Genomic DNA, 15633 nt, shown 5'->3' on the forward strand with positions numbered 1-15633 from the left:
CCCAAGTAATTAAGCGAAAATGCTTGTTTCTTTATATCTTTGCATTTCATAATATTATTTGATAAGTATTTGTTTCTTTATTGTATTAAATAAATACCGTTATTTTCTTTGTGTATAGAGATTTGTATTGTATTATGTAAGATATGATAATTTTATTCTTATATGTAATTATTTATCTCATATAAAATAGAATTAGAATGTACATTTGATTCTAAAATCATTTATTACTAATGCTATAGACCCTTGTGGTAATGACAGTATTATTTTATTTAATAATCAGTAACTATCTATGATAATGTAGGTATTTAGTAAATTTAATTTGATAATTGTGTTTTTAATGGTATTTTCTATTTTTAGTAAATTTTTCAGATTTTTAAAAAATTTTTATATACTATAAGGTGCATATCACCCGATATTTAACTGATATGCCGCGACGGATGTGGAACAACCGAGACCGCGACGTGACCGCGACCCGCGACAGCGAACCATGGTTGGGACAGGAATTCTGTTGCAGGTCAGATGCTTTTTTTTTTTTTGTCTTCTTTGCTTATTCCTTCTGTTGTACATCCTTTGGTTAGTTGCCATTTTTGCTCTTCCATTCTTGCTTCATATAGAAGCATCTCATCTGTGTAATAGTTATTAGCTCACGTGTAATAGTTGCCGTGCATGGATATTTTAAAAAAAAATTCCCTTTGGTCTTTTTCCTTCTTAGTTTTTTGCAGGAAAGCTGGAATGAATGCATTTTTTTTCCCTTGTATCGTATTTGTTATGAAAAAATTATTCTTTGTTCTTTTGCCTTCTTAGTTTTTTACAGTAAAGCTGGAATGAATGCATGTTTTTTTTTATTTCCTTGTATCGTATATGTTGTGTTGTTCTTTTTCGCAGTCGGTACATGTTGTTTTTTTTTCCTTCTTTGCAGTGATTTTATTATAGTTTTTTTTTTGTCTGTTGTAAACTGCCGTTCGTTGATTTTTTGGCATTGGTGGTTCTTAGTTATTTAAGTCAAATGGATAGAAATGCTATTCGTCGGAAACGGTATGCTGAAATGCCACAGAATGAGAAGGCTGCACTTTCACGTCGGAGGCATGAAGCCAGGGAAAAAAAAAAAAGAAAGAGAAATTCTCGCACTCTTATGTTCATGAGATGCCGTTTGGTTGCATAGAAACTGGTGTCTTTTTTCCTGGTTCTACTCCTGAGGGAAATATCAAGCTACGGAGTAGTTAGGATCATATTTCTCATCATGATAGTCTTCTTGTTCAAGACTCAATGGACTATATGTCCATCGGTGCACCTGCATGCCCCAGTGCTTGTAGTAGTGGTCCTTCTGCTGTTATCATGCCACATTTAGTACAATATGGTTTTACTCCTCAAGGTGTATATTCCATTGTGGTATTTTACCCATCTATTCTGTGTCCGTTACTTTATTTAGCACTGCATTGGCTCAGTGTCTTTTAATGGCTTCACTTTTCCTATGCTATTTACAAATGAGGCCATCTATTTTTGTGCATTGCAATAGCTCCACTGGATGACATAGTTCATGTTAGAAAAAGTCATCCAGAATCTAGTGTTGGAAAAATAAAAGTAAAAAACACACTACTGTGTCTTCTCACCTTTGGGCTAACGTCCAGCCTTGTTCTAATCAATGTTTTCAAACTCGGACCGTCAATCGAACCGGTGAAGTGAAAGAATCGAGGTTCAATCGGTCGGATCGGTTCAATCGGGGTTCAATAAATAAATAAATAAATATATATATATATATATATATATATATATATATATATATATATATATATATAGACACACACACCTATGCATAGAACAAGATATAAATGCTGAACCACAATAAATATAAGAGCAATATCCAACAATTAACACACACAATTAACATAGTTATGAAACTTACATGTCCAATTGTCTAAATATTAAAATTAACAAAAAACAATACAAGTCTAGAAAACAATCAAAAGGTCCAAACGAGTCCAATTTCTGAAGCTTCTATAATCTTCTTCATAATTCTGGGACAACAAAGCTTCAAAAAAAGCCATCTTGACAAGTCATCATCATCATCCAAGACTATTATATGAATCACTGACAAGTGATAAAAGTATAAAATCATATTAGTTTCATCACACCAACTGATACAAATCTTAAAAATAAAAATAAAAGAGTACAAATAATTCTATACCAATTACCATTTGAACATTTAATGCCAATTATCATCTTCATCATTAAAAAAGTTTCGACACTGAAATGTTTCTAAATCAACATCTTCTGCTTCATCTTCATTATCTAAAAAATCAACATATTTAATTATATACATATTCAACAATTGAATATCATATCATACTAGCTTTATTTTTGCATCAAACTAATGATTTATGTCAAACTAATCTTCAAGTTGTTCAGAATTTGAACATTGACCATGAATTGGAAGTTCTTCAAGCTCTTCCTCTAACTCCTCATAATCAAGCTCCCCTTCTTGTTCTTCTTCAACCACCCAAAATTCTGTTTTATCAATTGACTCACAATCAACGGGATCATACGATCTCTTTCGCTGATTATGCCTACAACATATATATATACACACAACATATACACTTAGTTAGTACTAAAATATTTTCTTAAAAGGAATGAAATGTCATTTATAAAAATAAACCATTTACATATACCTATACTGCAAACACAAATTGTAATGCACATATACAAGATCATTGAGCCTTTGATGCTCCAACCTATTCCTTTTCTTAGTATGAATACGTTCAAAAACACTCCAATTACGCTCACATCCTGAAGAAGAAGCTGTTTGACTCAAAACCCGAATTGCAAGTTTTTGTAAGTTGGGAGCATCACAACCAAAGAGCTTCCACCAATTCTCTGTCATATTCAAAATTTAAATATAAACAAAATATTTATAAATTAGATATATATATATATTAGAGAGATTCAAATGCTAGAAAAATATAAATTACCTGGTCTATCTTTCTTGCTAGTAAGAATAGCAAGTTTTCTGCCAAAACTTCTCTCCCGCTCTCGATACATTCCAATTTCTCTTGTTAAATTTTCCACACTACACCAATCGACCTTTGATTGAGAATAAATTAAAGAAAAGAACCTCAGTTGAGAATAAATTGGGGCAATTTTAGCATTGTCCTAAATAGGGTTAATATGAAGATGCGACCTCGAGTGATTTAAACACTTATAAAATCTGCCTTCAAAACTTAACCTTTTCTTAACACCTCACTTGATCACATTACGAAAAACTGCAAGCCCTGACTTTCGTTCTTTGCATCACCTCTTTCAGAAAATTTTCTAATCAAATGGCAAATGATATCAATACACATTCACCAATTTTACAATGAAAGGATTGTCGCATTGATGCCATCATTTCTTAAAACACATTTTTGAGTTGATAAAGGCTATCAGCGGGATCTGTTCATCAGGTGAAAACCCGAAAAGGCACCTTACAAGAAAAAAAGAGAAAACGAAGAAGAAAAAAAGGAAAATGAAAAGAAAAAAAATAAAAGATGGGGGTAGCCTTAGTGAAAACCCGAAAGGGCGCTAAGGTAGGATTTTATGAAGAAAAGTGAGCATGGAATTGAATGGCTGGACACTCAGTTCATTGAAATTTCTCTTTATATTGTGGTTCTGTTGCCAAACATTGAACTCCGGAGGAATGATATCTAAAGGGTCAAACGTGATATTTTGTTCAAGAATCAAAGTGTTTTGATTCATCAAACATAAACTTTTGAATATACATGTTCATTTATCTAAAATTAATTTTCTATCAATAAAGGTAAATTGTTGCTTTCATGTTATTTGAATTTTCATCATTTTTGTGTAAATAAAATATTTTTATTTCATAGTCTCATTTATCCCGTTGAATTTATCAAATGGCAATCCCTATGATTTGTTAAAAGTCCCTGGATATCAAATGTCATACTTTATTAGTGTTGGAAATCAACAAAACTTGATATAGTTCATAGAAAAAAGTTGAGTTTTACAGCATCGAAGGGAAAATATCAAAATACTCATATTTGCACGTTTCTTTGAAAGCTAGACGGGTCGAATAGTGGTGGCATTATTTGTTCTTTCTCTTGCAGGTCCAACCGTGTTTCAAATAACAAAATTAGAGCAAAATTTTTGGAATGTCACCCAAGAATTGAATATTCATGGTTCAGACTGAGAAAGAGATGTGAATCAAAATCTTAAAGAGGAGCAATAATGCCATAATGCAAGGCGAATGATCGGTTGCATAATAATCGGTTGAAATTGGGACAAAATTTTTTGAAAAGATTCACCAAATAAAAAAGTCAAATTTAATTTCTTGTTGGTGGAGTCTCAGCGTCCGCCGCGCACCATTCTACCTCCTTCTTGACAGATCAAATCTAATTTCTTGTTAGTGAAGTCTCAGCGTCTGCCACGTCCGCCGCACACCCTTCTACCCCCTTCTTAACAGATCAAATTTGATTTCTTGTTGGTGAAGTCTCAGCGTCTATCGCGCACCCTTCTCCCCCCATTCTTGGCAATATAATTTCTACCGATGTTCAATTTTACGGCATGATCGGGTATTATCCTACTGATCGATGTTATGGCAAGATCGAATTTTATCCCACTGACCAATTTGATGGCATGATCGGGCATTATCCCACTGACCAATTTGACGGTAGGATCAAGTATTATCCTACTGACCGATGGTATAGCAGGATCAGATATTATCCCACTGATCAATTTGATGGCAGGATTGGGTATTATCCCACTGACCGATGGTATGGCAGGATTAGATTTTATTTCACTGACTAATTTGATAGCAGGCTTGGGTATTATCCCACTAACCAATTTGACGGCAGGATTGGGTATTATCCCACTGACCGATGGTATGGCAAGATCGGATTTTATTCCACTGATTAATTTGACGGCAGGCTCGGGTATTATTCCACTGATCGATATTATGGCAGGATTGGATATTATCTCACTGATCAATTTTGCGGCAGGTTTGGGTTTATCCCACTAATCACTTTTATCTTGTTAGGTTTGAATTTTATTCCACCAACCTCGGCAGGCTCGAGTTTTTATCCCACTGACCGAGGTTATGGCAGGTTAGGATTTTTATCCCACTGACTTTTTTATGTTTGCTTATTTCAGCTCACAACAGAATAATTACAGGTAAGTATTTGGTGTCTACGTTTTTGTCTCGAATCTCTTCGAAACTCAGACAAAGAGGGGCAAACTGTAGACACCAAATTTTCAATTTGGTTTAGTTAAATTTTAGCTTTATTTTTTTATTTATTTGTTTATTCTTATTCTTATTCTTATGTTATTTTACTATATTTTAGTTGGTTATTTGGTAGTAGCAAATTAGGTTCATTATTCTTTTTAAAACATTATTATTATTATTGTTATGAAATTTCTAAAAGAAGAAGAAGAAGAAGAAGAAAATTCTCAGTAAAAATTCATTTTTATCTTGTTCAAATTCAGTTTTTTTCTAAATAAAATGACATTTTGTAAGGTAATTAGAGATTAGCATTTTATTTGTCAAAAATTAGTTTTGAAAAGAAAAATATAAAATATAAAATATGTGGCACACATGCAATAGGGTCAAGTGGAGGCCATGCAAATTAGCTAGATGGGGGGAGACAATGGACAAGTATTTCTTTATTTCTTTGACACCACATTATTTAAAGGATAGGTGGATAGGATACTTGAAAGTTTAGGAAAAATTTGAAACAAAAAAAACAAAAGGGAAAAGAGAAAACAAAGGAAGCTACGGGAAGGGGGAAGAGAAACCAAGCAAGAAAAAGAAAAGAACAACAGGCTAAAAGAAAGAGCAAAAAAGAAAGGAAAAGGAAGCTACGGGGCTAAGGAACAAAAAAGGAGTAGCTACGGGAAAAAGGGAAGAAAAAATCGAGAGAGGGTTTTCAGAAACAAGGGAAGGTTTCGGCTGGGAAAACAAAGAAGGAAAAGAGGGAGAGGAATTGGGAAAAACAAAAAAAAACATGGGAAAGGGAAGAAGGAAGCTCGGGCAATAGGGGGAAGAAAGGAGGAAAACTAGAAGGAAAGCTTCGGGGGAAAAAACCAGGAGTTTGGGAAAATCTGGGAAGGAAAAAGAAAAAAACAGAAAGAAAGCAAAGAAAGGGAGAGTTACGGGCAAGAGAAAAAAAAGCAGCAAAGAAAAGAGAAAGAAAGGAACGGAAGGGTTTCAGGCGGGGAAAAAAGAGAAAACAAAGAAGAGTAAGGAGGAGGAAGAGACCGTGGAGAGTAGGAGAAACAAACAAAAAAGCCAAGGAGAGGCTTCGGGTTGGCAGGGAAGAAATAAGAAACAAAAGAAAGGCAAGGAAAAGAAACAGAAAAAAGGGTTTTCTGGGATAGGGGAGGAAGAGAGGAACGGGAGAAAGAATAGGAGGAAGAGAGGAAGAAGAGAAAGAGAAAAAGAAGAAAAAAGAAGGAAAGGAAGCAAGGAAAAGAAAAAAAAGGAAGGGGACGGGCTGAACAGAAAAAAACAAGGAAAAAAAAAGAGATTGAGGGAGGCTACGGGTTGAGGGAAAGGAAGAAACGAAAAGAAAGAAAGAGCGAAAGAAAGAGGAAAAAAACAAAAGGAAGAAAGAGGATCTGGGGAGAGTTTGAGGAAGAGTAGGAGGGCAGCGGAGCAAGAAAGGAAACAAAGGAAAAAAGAGAAAACCGAGGGAAAAAGGAAAATTTTCAGGGATCAGGTTGGCGAGGCAGCCCATTTTCCGGTCAAATTCCGACCCAACTTCCAACCCTTAAAGCAAGATTCCTTCTTCTGCACCTTTTCTGGATGTCAGGCAGCAACTTTTGTTCAGTGATTACTCCTTGACAACACCTACAACGTGGCTAGATTGGAGCTCCAACTTGCGATTTTTCCAGCGCTGGGCATCTCTGTGGCAAAATTCTCTTCATCCATTTGCGTTTGTACGTCTCGCCTAGGAGTTCTCGTGATTGTTCAACCTTATAAGCGACAAAGGCTAAAGGTAGTCTTTCTATCTTTTCTAGATTATGGGGTTTACATCAAAGGCATTAAAATCATTGTTGCTTTGCTTGTTGTCGCGTTCTTCTGTTTTTCTTCCTCCTTGTATTTTCTATTCACGAATCTGGGTGGGAGTTCTGAGCCATGAAACTGGTGTCTTTTCTGTGTTGTTGGATTTTGGTACAAAAAGGGGAGAACAATGGGTGTAAATAATTTAACTAGAACCATGTTTCTTATGGCTACGAATCTCTGTTTCTTCTTTGTTGCTTTTTTCTTTCTTCCCTTATCATTTTGGTTCCAAAATCTGTTAATCGATCTGAGGTTTGGTTTCCTTTATGAGGGTGAGAATGATTTTGACATGGGTTTTAGTACTCTTAAAATAAATGTTTTGGTTCCTTTCCCTTTATGATATGACGACCCTGGATGACCTGCTATGGGAACTCAAGAAACCAGTGAAGAAAAAGATGAATTCTTCGAATCAGTTGCATGAAAATTTCAGACAAATTGCATGCTAACCCCTCAATTTTTCCCTTTTCGACTATGGCCCAGAAAATTGGAAAATTTAATCAATTTTGCCCCTTCAAAATGTTATTTTTCTTTGGTATGTCTTAATGTGATTTTTGGATAGATTTTTAGTGAATTTTGGGGATAAATTTGAAGGTGTAATAATTTTTGATAGATTTATAGTTTTGATTTGGATTTTTAGTGAAATTTTGGCTAATGGGTTTTCATTCATTTTATGAAGTTTAGCATTTGGTTTTAGTATACTTCATCTTAAGCCTTTAATTTTATTTTATTTTAATTTAGAATCTTAATATTTATAATAATAATGATTTGACCCCTCAAACTTTTTTAATTCTTTCAATTGAGTCATTGTTTGTTTTAATTTGTTGACTATGGATTGTTTACTTTTATTTAAATGCTTTGATTGATTTAATCTCATGTCTATTTTCATTTTCTTGTGATTATTTATTAATTAAAGTGATGTCTTGACCTTTTTCTTTGTTTTGGAGGGTAAATAAGAAAAATTTCATTTCATTAGGTCACCAATTCAAGGGTGGTATACTCTACTCTTTATTTTGATTTTTACTTGACCCTAAGGAAATCCAATTTAGACATTGTAAGAATAATTTCCAAGATGTACTGCAAGAACATTGGAAATATTGTTAATTTATTTTAATGTTTATGTCTTGTAGGTTTCAAGAACGAAACCTTTAAAAGGGGGAGAGAATGTGATATCTAGTCTAAAAATGAATTGTGAAAGTAGTGTCGAATTAGGACCCTAAATTCATGTCTAGATTTTTTTGATCGACCTACCAAGATATTATGGGGACTGACCTGAGATTAAGTACCGCCTTACACCCCCAAAAGGATAGATAGTCGGAAAGGATCGTACAGACATTGGAAGATATGCTAAGAACTTGTGCTCTAGACTTCTCGGATAATTGGGATAGGTTAGTAAAACTAATGGAATTCTCATATAACAATAGCTATCATAGCGAGACCGGCATGGCACCATTCGAGGCATTGTATGGACGAAAGTGTGGATTTCCCTTATATTGGGATGAAATAGGTAAGAAGCTGATCACTGGTCCTGATTTGGAGGAACGAACTTTGGAGAAAATTAAGATCATTCGAGAAAGGTTGAAAGTAGCTCAGGACCGAAATAAGAGTTGGGCAGATTCCAAAAGGAGACCTTTAGAGTTTCAACCAAGAGAAAATGTGTATATTTGAAGGTATCCCCTACCAAGGGAGTGATGAGATTTGAAAGAAGTCGCAAGTTAAATTCGAGGTATGTAGGGCCTTACGAAATACTGGATAAAATTGGACCTCTGGCATATCGACTGGCTCTCCCACCTGCTTTGTCAAGAATACATAATGTGTTCCATGTTTCCCAACTGAGGAAGTATGTATCAGACCCAAGTCATATTTTGGAGGACCAACCTATCGAGGTGAAGGAGAACCTATCAGTGGAGGAAGTTCCTTTAAGAATCGTAGATCGAAAGGATCAAGTCCTGAGGAGAAGGATCATACCCTACGTCAAGGTACAATGGACGAACCATACACCACGAGAGGCAACGTAGGAGTTAGAAGAAGACGTGCGGAATAGGCACCCATATCTTTTTGATCAAGGTATGCAAGTTTCGGGGACGAAACTTCTTGTAAGGGGGGTAGAATGTGAAACCCACGACTTTTGGCACCAATTTTATTATTTTATCCTAATTATTTTATTTTCTCAATTAATTAAAAAGATAAAGTTACTATGTAAAAAGGAAAAATAAAAAAATAAAATAACTGTAGGATGGGATAAGGGGTTCTAATATAAATAGTGCTAGGTTTAGGATTTTATTAAAACCCTAGACAGAAAAATAACCCTAACCTTACCTTCCTTTCGTCTGCCTCCTTAGAGTAAGAGCCGTCAGAGAGTAGAGAAGGAGAAGCAAGCATCATCGTCAATCGATCTGACGACTAGACACCTAAACCTGTAAGTCTCGAGTTCACGCAAGAAAACCTCTCTTTTGAGTTTTAGTAGATGTATTAATTGTTCTAGAAATTTTATGGACATGTATTATTGCTATGTAGGTGTAGATAGATATGTTTAATAAAATTCGTATCTGGGTTAATAGAAATAGTGGGTTGATTTCAATCTTGAGATTATAGGGTGATTGAATCTGTTTAAAAAAATATATAAAATAAAATAAAAGAAGAAGAAGAAGGAAAAGGGAAGAGCGGCGGCGGCTGCCGCTGCTCTGTCTTGGCTAGACGTTGCAGTAGCAACGCCGCACACAAAAAAGGAAAGGAAGGGGGCGTGCAGGCCGCCATCACTAGCGGCAGGGAAAAAGGATTACAAAGGTTGGCCTTTTGGCCAACCCAAGACCAGAAAACAAAAAATAATAATAATAAAAATATGCCAGCATGTGCTGGCGACAATAGGCCAGCAACAAGAGACGGCAGAAAGTCTGCATAAAGTCCTGGAGTCACAAATGACATCAATGAAAGGATTGACCATCGGTCAACCAATGAAAGAAATGGTCAAAGATGGTTGGCCGATGGGTCTAACCCAAAAGGAGGAAAAAAAAAAAGAGAAATTTTTTTTTGTTTTTTTAAGAATTGGAAAATATAGATATATATATAGGTATATATATATGGTATAGGTTTAATTGTTGCCCAATAGTTGAATATTAGATAAAACTAGCCTATCTTTTTGGACTAGCATAGGAACTAAATTTCAAAACCCAACTTAAAGATAGCTTTCAAAGTAAAGTTCAGTTATTAAACTTATACTTGATTAATTACGTCCAATATACTTAAATGAAAATCTAAAATATCTTAATCTAGCCGTATTAAGTCAAGTAGATAAGGTAAGATAAATTCTAAATTGCTAAACGAAATGCTTAAAATCATAATAATAGTAATGCTAATAATAATAAAATAATAATTAACAAGCAATATTAGTAAGGGTAATAACAATATGGACATGGAAGAAATAAATTAAGGATGTAAACGAAGATAAAAATATAAATACGAGTGAAATAAACTAAGTCAATACTAATTGTAATAGGCCAATATAGATATATATATATATATATATGTACGTGTATACATAAATAATAATAACACCTATACACGCACAAAGGTAGAAATAAAGCGAAAGACAATAGTAACTAATTGACAAATACATATATATATGGTAATAAAATAAAGTAGCGACGACGAGGACGATAATAATAATGAATAATTATACATTATAAATATGTATGTTAAGATAATAGTCAGGATAATAAACGTGATTAGGAATAATTATTTTCCTTTAAGTATAAAGCTTTACAAAAGGCAAACTTTCCAAATTAAGTAACTTTCTAAAAATAGAAACTTTTCTAAAAATGGAAATCACCCAATTTGAGGGAGATGCTATTAGGGTCCATTTAATGGTCTAGGTATGAATCTTATGCTTATTTAGAGGTTGTATATTTATGCATTTATAGGAAGTAGCAACTAATTAGGGAACCTATGCATTTAATAGGTGCAATATAAGGACCGAAGGTAGTTCCACTCGAGCAGCCAAACCGAGGTAGGTGGTACTTACCCTTCTGAGATTTCAAATGTGCAAAAATGAAATTCTTATTTTCAGTCACATTTTGTTGTATTGACTTGAAAGGTGTTTGATTAAATGTTTTACTTGGATATTTATGAAAGCTATACTTCACTATACAAAATGGACCATGTGAATTATTTGAAATGTTTGATATGTTTCTTATATACAAAATGAGATGAATCTTTTATGAAAGCAAAGATTTATGTATACAATATATGAAATGAATTTTGACAAGTAAAGCTCAGAGCAGTCATGGAATAGACGGTAGGAACTATAGTTCTGTCTAATCACCATGGTAGCCTGGTATAAAGCCCAGCTGATTGGTGAGGTCATGGTAGCCTGGTATAGAGTCCAGCCGATTGACCAATGGATAAAGTCATGGTAGCCTGGTATAAAACCCAGCCGATTGACCCAAGATTGAAATGAGACCAATCGGTAGTCATGAAACTTATTGGTCGCCCACCTAGAAGGGGTAAAATCTCTAGGCTGAGTACTCAGTAGTCGGTCATTATATGTACTTGTTATGAGCTGAACTGAAAGAAGATTTATGAACGATATGAAATGATTTATGAACTATTTTGAAATGATCTATGAATGGATATGTGATGTTTTATGGATGATACATGATTAGATATGAAGATGCATATAAATTGTTGCAAAGTGATTTATGATGTTATGATTTTCCAAGTATGGTTATCAATGAAGTGCTTTTATATTCCTTGTCATTCTTTATTATTGATTGTTTTATAAATGACGTTACTTTCAAAATTATGGATGTGAATGATATGCAAACGATTTGAGTTGTACTTATATATATTATGTATTTATAAAGTTAAGAGGGCATGGTCCAACAGAGGGGTAAATATTACCTACTGAGCGATGTGTCGCTCAACCCACTTCTTACCATTTTTGCAGATTCGGAAGAGTATGAATTGGTTTACATAGAAGACCCTGAGGATGACTTTTACTAGTTTAGGTGCATAGAAGTTGGCAGCCTAGCTACTTCTCATGTTATGCTATTTCTTTTTGTTTCCGCTGTTTTAATTGGAGAATAAATGTACGAACGCCTTGAACATTCGTGGACTTCCTTTTATATGTAATTCGAACCGCACTTTAATTGTTTAAATTATTTAGTATTGTCAAGTTAAATTAGTTAATGTAGCCTTGTATTCCTGAGTGGGACTTGGGAGTACGGCGGATGTCATATGATGAGCACGTGCGGGCTCGGGGCGTGACAATATATTACATGCTAGTCGTACTGTTCAGGTAAAATCAAATAGATATATACATGGATTTAAAAAAAAAAAAACTATTCATACACATGGTCAATGAAGGATGAAACAATTTATTTTGTGAAATGTAAGGGACGAAATATTTCATTTTGTGAAATATAAGGGACTATAGATCGGATTATGTAAATTTTGATATGATAATTTTAGCCCTAAAAAATAATCACATGCAAAAAACTAGGAACATAAACTAGTCGGAAATTTAGTTAGGAATCAAATTTGATCAATGTGAATATGTAAGGAACATAAAATTATATTTTAAAAGTGAGAGATGAAAAAAAAATCATTTTACAATATATGAGGGATGTTTTGAACGATTATTATATTTTTTGTTTATAGTGTTAAACTAAAGTTGGTTCTTTTATTTGTTTTTTCTTTTTCTTTTTGCCTCATGTTTGGTACAATGTAATTGTCTTCATTGCTTTTGGATTTGTTGTCATTGTCAAAATAGATTTATTCAATCTATATTTCATGTTGTTTCAAATTTTAAGCTAGGTTCATCGATGATGAACCAAAGTATTCTAATTCTAACACACTGATGAACTGCATATGGATTCACAAGATTCATTTTAATTAGTAGCCTATATGATACTAAAAATAACATATTAATTATTTATGACATATTTATGATGTCATTGTAAAACCATGGTCCTGAAGGAATGTACTAAAACCAAAGGTTTGAATTTGATTTGGAATGTACTAAAACCAAAGGTTTGAATTTGATTTATCTCCCATTTTTAAACTAATTGTTGACAAGGATTGAAGAGCACTGGGCGTTTGCAGTTGGGCTAGAGGCATCTGGCAAAATCATGTAGCTGGAGGACTCTGATCTCGCTTCTCATCTTGTGGATTGGTTGAATGGATAAATTCGGCTTCTTCGCGTGATATTGATCTGGTTGTAGTATTGGCGTATTTAATTTATCATACTACCAAAAACCGCACTCATTCTAACCTCATATGGAAATACAGTCTTTTCGTCAATAACTGCACTCAAAAAACAATAGACAAACTAAAGGAGTTTACTTGGAAAAAAAAGTCCATTAAGACTGAAGACAATGTCATGGAATTATTACTTTCAAGGATGATAATATTACGATACATTTCCAAATCCTTGCTTTGCCCCCTATACTAGTTCTAGTTTCAATTCCATAAACTCTATTAGCTATGCACATTTTATTTTTACATAGAATACATGCTCTGCATCATATCATCTTCTTCTGATGCCTGATTGTGCTATGTAGGGGAGAAAAAGTGAGGCCCTGCAGTCTGCATTTAATGGGAGGCAAGAAACCTACAAAAACTTGAAAACATCACCCAAGTTCTACATATCTGATGCATCTATTAATTTAACAAGAAAAGAAATGGAAAAGAGACTCATATGGCCACGGTTAATCACAAAGAAGTTACTTAGATGGTTCGCGAGTTGATATCAGCGTGGAAATAAAGAGCATTGTTGGCCTACATTGAGGATCAGCATGTAGACATTCTCTTGCTAGTTTGAAAATGGATATTAGGATCTTTTCAGTTTCTTGATTGGGATATAGAAGTCTTTGGTCAAGCAAGTCTTTCAGTTCTACATCTTCAAGATTTGAAGACATCAGATTAGCAGTCAAGTCTCCAGGATGCTTTCCTTTGATTATTTCCATTGTCAGGACCCCAAAACTATAAACATCACACTTTTCGTTAACTTTGATTGTGTAGACAAATTCTGCAAAATAAGTTGGAAAATCATAATGTGTGATTGCAGTTGCACTTGAAAAAATTCACCAATGGGTGTCTTGATCCGGTGGTAGTTCAGTCCCTTCGAGTTCTCCTTTGACCCCCTTAAATCCGCCTCTCCTCCTTAGTGTAGAGTAGGAGTAGAAGTAGATGTAAAATTTATGGTGTCGACCAAAAAAAAGGTAGCAAAAATAATGTTAGGATACAGTACCCATGCTTGTTTTTAAACAAATTTGAGGTTCGGCCTTGTTGGCAAAGGTCCAGTGGACTTCTGCATCAAGATACGGAAATATCCTAGTCTTTCAAGACATGAGGACGCATTACCTCGTTCTTATCACTATGACTCAACGTAGGGATGCCCCTAAGATTTTGAAATTCCCCTTGACATTGGAGTTTAGGCGTAAATGAGTCTAATCAACTAGAATATTTTAATATTCAAATTTATTTGTTTATAAATCGTGTTTAATTTTGACTTATTTATTTGTCACTTCAAATTTAAATAAGTTTTTATCAAATCAAACTCGAGTTGAGTTAAAGTAGTTTGAATTTTTTAAAACTTAAATAAGTTTTTATCAAATTAAACTCAAGTCGAGCTACTTGAGTCAACTCGATTATTTTGAATATTTTAGATGTAAGTTTTACTTTTATGATAACTAATATAGGAGTATGTGGATTGCAAGTTGTAGGTGCTACCTTCTTTTTATACTTTTTCAATTGTTCACTCCTATATACCTGTCTGTTGAATAAGCTGAAAAACACTAATAAAACCAAATATTAAATCTAAACATAAAAAATTAATGGTCAAAAGCTACAGAAAATTTTGTTTATGTAACTTAGATTCACGACCTAGCAATTTCTCTCAAACCATAGCTGCCGCGGTTTAAGAGAAAGTTTAGGGCTGATGATATTGATGAAATCTAAAATTTTACATTGCAGTCAAAAACTCAACCGAAATATTGAAGTATGTCCAAGACATAGAAGTTTCAGCAATCAATTGCTCATGTAACAAATGCATTGCAAAATTTTTCCACCTGGAAAGTTAGTTGGGTGCCTGGGGTTATTAACATTGTTGCCCTTGAGATGCAAAGCATGCTAGTTCAATTGATGATTCTATCATCTAGGGGGATTCTTCATTTCTTGCCCACATTTTGTACTGTCCACTCTTTATATGGACTCATCAATTCATTAATTTTATTATAGGCCCGTTTCTATCAAAAAAATACATTTGATTTTTATCTATTGTTGTACTGATCAAAATAAGAATAACATATACATATATTTTGGGTAAAATATAAAAAAACTCCCTGTGATTTGTCAAATGTTTAATATAACTCCCTCTAATTTAGAAATCTACACTAGCTCCCTGTGGTTTCAATTAAATTGCAAATTGAACAGAAAGCATCCAGTCTAACGGTTCAATGTGAAATGTCAATATCGTCATCCTATAAATGAAGTCTTATGATTTGCTGAATGTTCAATTTAACTCCCTTGAATTTACAAAACTCTATTATAATTTTCTATGATTTTGGCTAAATTGAAAATTGAAT

The 15633-nt window shown here is 33.9% G+C and overlaps 1 protein-coding gene and 2 long non-coding RNA genes across 4 annotated transcripts; 1 reads left to right on the forward strand and 2 right to left on the reverse strand.

The window, feature by feature from the left end:
• Positions 1-1826: 1826 nt before the first annotated feature.
• On the reverse strand, positions 1827-2290 carry LOC140038066 (uncharacterized). Its single transcript, XR_011841876.1, has 2 exons — positions 2193-2290; positions 1827-2088 (listed from the first exon to the last, which is right to left on the reverse strand). It is a non-coding gene; the product is annotated as an uncharacterized lncRNA (long non-coding RNA).
• A 3429-nt stretch (positions 2291-5719) lies between these two features.
• LOC140037658 (uncharacterized) lies at positions 5720-12204 on the forward strand. Of its 2 annotated transcripts, XR_011841614.1 has the most exons (3): positions 5720-6986; positions 11007-11054; positions 11994-12204. It is a non-coding gene; the product is annotated as an uncharacterized lncRNA (long non-coding RNA). The 2 variants fall into 2 exon arrangements; XR_011841615.1 differs by lacking the exon at positions 11007-11054.
• Positions 12205-13770: 1566 nt separating this feature from the next.
• Positions 13771-14301, reverse strand: LOC140037846 (MDIS1-interacting receptor like kinase 2-like). The gene is made up of 2 exons (XM_072082989.1): positions 14298-14301; positions 13771-14075 (listed from the first exon to the last, which is right to left on the reverse strand). Exons 1-2 carry the CDS (start codon positions 14299-14301, stop codon positions 13771-13773), a joined length of 309 nt encoding a protein of 102 aa, XP_071939090.1.
• Positions 14302-15633: the final 1332 nt, after the last annotated feature.

Source organism: Coffea arabica, chromosome 3c, assembly GCF_036785885.1.
Source record: "Coffea arabica cultivar ET-39 chromosome 3c, Coffea Arabica ET-39 HiFi, whole genome shotgun sequence".
Lineage (NCBI taxonomy): Eukaryota > Viridiplantae > Streptophyta > Magnoliopsida > Gentianales > Rubiaceae > Coffea > Coffea arabica.